The 8389-nt window shown below is 45.0% G+C and overlaps 1 protein-coding gene across 1 annotated transcript; it reads left to right on the top strand.

Moving 5' to 3' along the window:
* Positions 1 to 559: 559 nt before the first annotated feature.
* LOC108700092 lies at positions 560 to 2955 on the top strand. The gene is made up of 3 exons (XM_018232959.2): positions 560 to 936; positions 1031 to 1339; positions 2400 to 2955. Exons 1-3 carry the CDS (start codon positions 588 to 590, stop codon positions 2612 to 2614), a joined length of 873 nt encoding a protein of 290 aa, XP_018088448.2. The 5' UTR covers positions 560 to 587; the 3' UTR covers positions 2615 to 2955.
* The last annotated feature ends 5434 nt before the right edge of the window (positions 2956 to 8389 follow it).

Below are 8389 nucleotides of genomic sequence, written 5' to 3'. Positions count from 1 at the left end.
TAAAAACTAGGGTTGCCACCTTTTGAAGCAGCTGAGACCGAGCAGGCAGCGGGGCTGTGACACCAGAAGGCGGGACCGTGATTTAAGTGGGCATGTCCGTGTCATCAGGGGGCTATGACGTGGCGATTGGTCGATCACTGTGTCAATCAAGGGAATCCTGCCCGGTTTTCCTTATTTGGAGAACCGGGCAGGAAGTTTTGACCCTGGGCAGCCCTTCAAAATACTGTGCTGTCCAGGTCAAAACCGGACAGGTGGCAACCCTAATAAAAACTGAGAGCACATGAGGCACTGAGATTTGCCAAAATTAGGTATTTAACGCATCACAAAGCGATCTATAAAAGTGATTCACTCACAGGGGCGGATTAATGCATAGGCTAACCTAGGCTATAGCCTAGGAGAAATTAAGCCCCTTTAGGGCTGACATGTGGTTAGGTGGGGGGCCCCTTCCCCCCAGGTGTAGCCTAGCCTCTCACTCCCCAGCCCCCAGGTAAGAACAATGGAGGGGGCTAACAGTGGAGGGAAAAAGAGGGGTGGGCTGGGGGAGGAGGCAAGGGGAGGAGTGCTGGTTTGGAAGGGTTTTTAAGGGGATGCACAGTAAAATAATTCAGCTGCATAGTGGAGAAGACATGGAGGAACAGAGCAGCAGAAGAAAGCCTACTTATGAGGAAGACAGTGCAAGGAGAAAGGCTACTGCTATGTCCAAACAGGAGATGGTGTACATGGTGTCCATCCTGGAAAAAAAAGATTATGACTGCAAAGAGGCAGAGTATTCAAGGCCGAATACTAGGAAAAATAATATCTTGGACATAATCATCCAAGGGCTTCATAAGAAGTTTGAAATAACCAGATCAAAAGACCAGCTTCGTAAAAGATGGTCAGATTTGAAGTTGAGAGAGCGAGAACAACTTCTAAGCATTAGAAGGATAATTAAAAAAAGTGAGTATTTTTATTACTTCACTAGAACGTTGCTGTGGTGTGCATATCTATGTTCTAAAAAGTGGTTTTTACCATTTAAATTTTTTTTTTACAGAACAAAAGCGTAAAAAGTTACTTTGGACCAGAAAATATTCTAGAGGAGGTGCCTCTTCTTCTGTGGGGAAGGCTGATCTGCCAGAGTCAGAGGATTGTGAGAAGGATGACAGGGAGGGGAATAATGACTTGGATGACACTGCCCACAAGAGCCAGGAAACAGAAAGCTATGAGCCAGAAATACAATGGCAGACCATTGATCCACTTGAGCAGTCAAAAACCTATGCAGCCTCTGATGCAACAAAAAATCCAGTGGAACAGTTGAGTGACACGTCTCCTAGCAGCCCATGCATCCTACTAACCAGTACAGGTAGGTTTACCACATTATAGTTCTAAGCAGCCACCGCTTATCACATAATGTTTTGCATATGTTTCCAATGCAACCAATCTTTTATTCTTGTAATGTTGTTGAATGCTTAAAAAAATTGCTGCTGAATAATTTTTTGTCTTTCAAAGCACATAGTGTATGAACATAATATGCTATAGCACGGTGCTTGCTGGATTAGTATCTTGTTAAATAAATATTTTTTAAAAAAAAAAGTAATGGTCTTGCTTTTATTTCTATTAGCTGTTGCATACATATGACTTTTAATATCTATAGTGGTTTATAATGTTTTAACCAGCCCCTCTTGTGTTGCCCACCATCTGTCTGGCTGCTGTGACTGCTCTGTCTGGCTGCTGACTGCATTGTGTAGTTGTGTATCAGTTGATATTGTTGTCCACCACCTGTCTGGCTTTTGTGTATCTGACAAAATCAGTAATGGCATCTATAATGAGATTACCTGAGATTAAAGTTGCAACTGCATTTTTAACACTTAGACACAGACTGTATACCCTGCACTTTCACACTTGTAGCAGTGTTTTCAACCTCATCAGACAGTAGTAGTGGTGCTAGCATTGTGTCACTGTCTGTAGTATATAGTCCCTGCTCCATGCATACATATGGATTTATGTTTTGCTATGGCATAATAAACTTCTTTAACATATGAGGTGATAGGGTGATATTCCTGCAGTCAGCACCAATTTATTTCTTTACATAGTTCATATGGTTACAAATGAAGCTTTCAGCAAAGAAAGTTCGGGTTCTTCCGTATATGTTCGTTGGCTTGTGCTACAATCCTGATATGAGCAAAGAACGACCGTTCTACGACAGATATCTGTAATTCACATCCATTGCCTGATTTTATCCCTGAACGACTAAAATTTTTAAACTCATCCGATCAATTTTGTGAACGATAATGTCGAGACGATCATTCGTCAACCATCAACCATTCGGTAGGTTATCGATATTATGGGAACGTTGTGGAATCGGTCGTTTGGAATTAAAAAATCTGCCCGTGTATATTCACCTTTACTTTTTGTTTGAACAGGTCTAAGCTGTGTCAGAATTCTGGTAATGCAGGGAAAGCAGCTCAGACGTGCAGTGGGTCGACCGGGAAGATACAGGGAGGATTCAAGACCTCAAGGCTGGGGGAAATCGAGAGCAGCCCCCACAGGCCAGCAGATTATCCCTGTACCAGTAGCGCAGGTTCCCCCAATTCCCAGGGGTCCCCCAGCAGCTTTGCATCAGCAACCCCCCCCCTAGCAGCCCCAGCCAGCCCAGCAGTTATGGCAACCTTTCCCCACAAAGGTCCAGCAGCAGGCAGGGGCCACGTCACCACTGCAGCCCAGGGCAGCTAGGGGGGAGGCTCTCCTGTCCAGCGTGAGGGCACTCGCGCAGAGCGCCAGAGCAGGTGCCTACTTGGATCGCGAAAACTATAGTGAGATGACGGTCGGGACCGGACATGAGGAAGGGACCAGCGGAAGGTAAGCGACCACTTTCCCCACCTCATTAAGGCCCTCACAGACAGCCTTGGGACAGGCAGCAGCACAGCCACAACAGGAGCCCAAGCACGCACCTTACCACACCCAGGGCCAGAACTAGGGGTAGGCAGAGTAGGCACGTGCCTAGGGCGCAAACCTTGGGGGGGCGCCCGGCACGTACCTTTAACTGCTGCCTACCCCTGTCCAGTCTGGCATTCTGTTCCGTGTGTGCATGCGCGCATGCGCCTAACTGACGGCAGGATGGTGTGTGCCCTGTTCTGACAGCAGGGTGGTGTGTCATGTTCCAATTGCGTATATGCGCATGCGCCTATCTGACGGCAGGGTGGTGCGCACAGTGAGGCTGTAGCCAGCGCGCATGCGCACGCTCACGTCTGCGTGCGCAGCTGGCCAGTTGCCTGGGGCGCCTGGGCACTCTGGCCCGGCACTGACCACACCACTCCTATTCAGGAAGAACTGCAGGGAGTAAAAGCGGTCGCTGTCCCAATATTCTCACTGGAGGTACTGGTCCCGCAGCCCCACAGTTCCCAGGCACCATGCATGAAGGGAGAGCAGCCATACCCCACACAGATACAGGTCAGATAGGCCCCACAGGAGATCCCAAAGCAGATTTAGGCAGATGCAGTCAATGTGAGGAGATGAGGAATGGAACAGACAGCGAAATGGGAAAGGAAAAGGGAAAAGAAGGCACAAAAATCATCAGCAGAGGGTTGAGATTCAGCACCAAGTCAACAGAGGGTTACAGGAATGGTTCAAGCAGCACAGATCAGCAGAAATGGACAAAGGTAAGGGTGAGTATACTAAAAGTGATGTTCAGGGCCGGACTGGAAGTAAAAAGCAGCCCGGGCAAAATAATCAAAGCAGCCCACATGTAAAGACACTATGTTTTGTACTCATTCACACATACAGTATATTGGGGTAAAACTGCAAAAATTGTTATAGGTGATGTGCATAAAGGGCTGCCTTTCTCGCTTAACTGTAATTAATGTAAAATATTACAGTTATTAATTAATTATTATTATTACATTATAATACAGTAAAATATTATTTAATGGCACTACATAAATCTAGTGTGTCTATATTAACCACTTTGTTGATTTGCCATTTATTATAAGCCTTGAACATTTTATTTAAAAATTACAAGGATTCAATAGTTCACCATTATAGTATGGGGTATATTGCTTCTTATAATATGCAAGTGATATGTGATATGCAAGTGATACAATCTGGACTGTTGGGGGGGTGGTTTGGGGAGTTCTAGTTCAACAAGTGCTTTGTTGTTTAGTTTAACTGTTTATTGCTAAGAATGTTTCATGCTGCGCAGGTACCAGCCACAATCTGGACTGTTGGGGGGGGACTTGGTGAGTTCTAGTACAACGAGTGCTTTGTTTTTTGGTTTAATGATTATTAAACCGAAAAAGAAAGCACTCGCTGAACTAGAACTCACCAAGTCCCCCCCCCTCCCCAACAGTCCAGATTGTGGCTGGTACCTGCGCAGCACGAAACATTCTTAGCAATAAACAGTTAAACTAAAAAACAAAGCACTTGTTGAACTAGAACTCCCTCCCCCCTCAACAGTCCAGATTGTAACAGATTGTGGCTAGTACCTGCGCAGCACAAAATATTTTAAGCAATAAACAGTCAGTGATCCCTCTCCCAGGCTCCCTTCCCGTGTCTATAGCTTTAACCTCCCCTACTGAGCAGTACCTCTTACTAGGAGCTGACATGCCGACAGATCCCAATGCAGAGAGGCAGGTCTAGACGAGACGAGTCACATGACGAGCTGTGACGTCTCCTATTCAAGTACACAGCCCAGCCAGCCCAGCGAAGCTGCGGGGAGGGGGGGGGAGGGGAGGGGAGGGAGGGGGCGTGCTGTCACAGAGCACAGCAGCAGAGTCTCTCTCTCCTGCCCTATTGGTGTGCCGTTTCTTTTTTTTCTTGCTTACATTCAAGGCGACGGGAGGGGGAAACACACAACTCTGTTCAAGAGAGGCCCACTTGAACAAGAAATAGAGCGGCCCCACGGGCAATTGCCCGAGTTTACAGATTGCCAGTCCGGGCCTGGTGATGTTCTGATTGTGATACAGAGTATGATTTAGATAGTGAGTTTGAGGGGGATGATACATATAAAACTCTTGAGAAATACTTGAAGGTTGCTAAGAGCAAAGAAATTAAGAGAATGGGTAAGGAGGGTAACAGTGGTGGGGCTGCAGTATCTAGAAAGGGGGAAAAAATAATATAGCAGCTGCTGGTGATATGTATGCTTGTGGGATCGTTGTCAATCATAAGCATTTAGCAAAAAATATGAAACAATATCAGAATAGATAAAAGGATTCATGATATATATATGAGTTGTTAGATGTTAGGAGAAAACAGGTAGCATCAGACAAACCTCCAATATCAGGATAAAAATGTAAATTTAGATTGATTCAGCACTTATCATACACCAAAGGGAACGATGCAATTGACAGTGCACGGTGCAATACCAGTCTTTTGATCAGGCCCGTGAGATAGTAAAAGGGAAAGGTTTAAGAGCAGAAATTACCAAATTGGAAATAGAGTCAGCTTTTCGCTTACTCCAATACAAATTTCAGCAGCACTCCGGTATAGTGAAAAATAATATAGCTTGATAAAGGGCTGGTTACGCCCGAAACGTTGCTCCATTTGCACAAATAAATTATTTTTCACCGGAGTGCTGCTGAAATTTGTATTGGAAATTGAACTGGACCCGGGCAGACAGAGTCACAGCCGGCACCCGACGCTACAAAATATGGTGAGATTGATTGTGTAGTACTATTCTCTATGTTTGTGAATAAGCTTTTTGCTTACTGCCACTGCATCCAGACAGTTTAAATTTACTGGTTGTTACTTTCGGGGGCTACTTTATTGACAAGTGCTTACCCATGGGTTGTGCAATATCTTGTGCATTTATCGAAAGCTTTCTCCATAGCAGATGGTAAACCAGATTTAACTCGCAACCCAGTAATTAAAAATTTAATAAGAGGATGGGATAGAGTTTGATTGCCCCAAAGTGGATAAAAGAGAACCAATAGTACAGGTACAAACGTGTTGATACAGGAAGGGAAACTTGATTTATATTAGTATTTCTAAAATGGATCAGATGGGTAAAGGGAAATGGGTAAGCATACGGGAAACAGGGGAAGTGTTATGCCCCATTAGGTTAGCAAGGGAATATATGGCGGTGTGTCCGTCAGGAGGGCAGCTATTGTTATTGCATGAAGATGGAACCCATCGTTCATCCTTTGTGGTGTGGATCACATTCTTTCAGAAAAGGTGAGGCAACTGAGGCAGCAATGGGCGGGGAAAGTAGCGAAAGGATAAAATCACTGGGAAGAGGGAAGTCAAAGGTATACAGGAGATACATAAGGCCCATAACTGATGCAGGAGAGGTGTCAACTCATGTTCTGTCTTTATCGCAGCAGGAGGTGCAACAAATTGCAATGTTTTGATATTAGTGCATTCATTTATTCTCTGGGTGATGAAGCATGCAGGCGCTGCAGGTCAGCAGATGGGTTTACACAAGCAACACATGAAGATCTCACATAAGACCCAAGCCTTTTATTGAGACCATGGAAGAGTCAGGTGTATAGCATTGACTGATATAATACAAAGGAGCAATTGGCATGGGCCATTTCCAACTAGGGCATAGAGAAGGCCAGGAAGAAAGTTAACAGGGCCATGCAGAAATTCATGTGTTCTTCTGGTGTGGGTGTGATAAAGCATAAAATATAAAACGTAAGCAGACACAGCTGTATAGGGAAGTCAGAGTGCATTTATCAGAGGGAGGTTTGGGTTTGTTCATTGGGAACATCAAGGTGTTCCTTGAGGATTGGTGGAGGTCACGGGCTGGGTGGATCGGCCATTGGAAAAGGAAAGGGTCACCCCTCCTCTTTTTTCCTGCAAATTTGCACAGTGATGGTAAACAAATTCTATGGGTGTTTAATAAATACATATGACCAGGGCAGCCATCAGGGGTGCACTGGAGGGACAATTGTCCTAGGCCCCATGGCTTCTATATGTTAAGGGGGGCCCATCCATGCTGCATTTCCTTGATTAGTCGGGCCTCCTTGAACTGGCGAAATAGGGGCCGAGTTGCAGTGAAGTAGGAGCCGAGTTGCTTTGAAGTAGGAGCCGAGTTGCGCTGAAGTTGGAGCCGAGCCATGCTGAACACTATTTTCACCATTTGGCCACTTCAGGTATTGTATACTGCTATATACACAATTCTATTGCAACTCTTTATTCTGGTAATTCTGCTTATCCATATACTGCTATATACACCATTCTATTGCAACTCATTATTCTGGTAATTCTGCTTATATCACTGCTTGTATCTGTTAACCCCGATAACTTTTGTCTGTTGGGCCTAGTCTGAATTAGTGATTTTGATAAATATTTCAAGCACACATCTGTGTCCACTCCTCAGTAATTTACTCCAAAAATGCTTTATCCTGTATTTCGCCTCCTTTCACTTTCATGCTTTCTAAAACATTTTTAACCACCTCCACCATCAAGTCACAAATCTATACAAATCTCAGCCTTTCCTCTCCTTCACTCTTCACACATGAAGTATATAAAGTACTCTGTTTAGCTATTCCAGGTAACTCCCCTTCTTCATACTAAGAACTTTCAAATCCCAATCTCACTTAGTCTATCTCTCCTTTCTATTGCTGGGGACATTTCCCCAACCCTGGCCCTTACCCCATCCCAGTTATATCACAGCCACAGGCTCCTTCTCTTCGGTGCAAATTCCAACAGTACAGAACCATTATCCTTATACCCAAGAACCCAGTTAATCTTTCCTGTGCTCTCTGGAATGCCCAATCTGTTTGCAACAAACTCACTGTATACACAATTTCATTGCCAATTCCTTTAACCTACTCACACTTACTGGAACCTGGCTTTCTCCTACTGACACTGCTTCACCTGCTGCCCTGTCCTATAGGGATGTCGCGGACTGTTCGCCCGCAAACTAATTCGCGCGAACATCGACTGTTCGCGTCCGCCGAATGTTCGCGAATATCGCGCGACGTTCGCCAATTTGGGTTCGCCTTAGCTGGCGCTTATTTTTAACCTCTCACCCCAGACCAGCAGATACATGGCAGCCAATCAGGAAGCTCTCCCTCCTGGACCACCCCCACACCCCCTGGACTACTCCCCTTCCATATATAAACTGAAGCCCTGCAGCGTTTTTTCATTCTGCCTGTGTGTGCTTGGAAGAGCTAGTGTAGGGAGAGAGCTGTTGAGTGATTTGAGGGACAGTTGATAGTAACTTTGCTGGCTAGTAATCTACTTTATACTGCTCTGTATTGTAGGGACAGAACTCTGCAGGGATTTGAGGGACATTTTAGGTTAGGTAGCTTTGCTGGCTAGTAATCTACCTTCTACTGCAGTGCTCTGTATGTAGCTGCTGTGGGCACTGCTTCTGATCTCTCATCTGCTGACTGCTGCCTGTAACCCAATAGTCCTTGTAAGGACTGCTTTTATTTTCTTTTTTGTTTTTTTACTTTGCTACTATAAG

This window comes from Xenopus laevis, chromosome 8S (genome assembly GCF_017654675.1).
Source record: "Xenopus laevis strain J_2021 chromosome 8S, Xenopus_laevis_v10.1, whole genome shotgun sequence".
NCBI classification, from domain to species: Eukaryota; Metazoa; Chordata; class Amphibia; order Anura; family Pipidae; genus Xenopus; species Xenopus laevis.
This window is presented reverse-complemented; position numbering and strand designations above follow the sequence as displayed.

Coding starts and splice junctions, on each gene's coding strand:
- LOC108700092 (XM_018232959.2), top strand. CDS start 588: ATGCACAGTAAAATAATTCAGCTGCATAGTGGAGAAGACATGGAGGAA. Junction 937..1,030: donor TAGAAGGATAATTAAAAAAA/GTGAGTATTTTT, acceptor TTTTTTTTACAG/AACAAAAGCGTAAAAAGTTA. Junction 1,340..2,399: donor CATCCTACTAACCAGTACAG/GTAGGTTTACCA, acceptor TTGTTTGAACAG/GTCTAAGCTGTGTCAGAATT.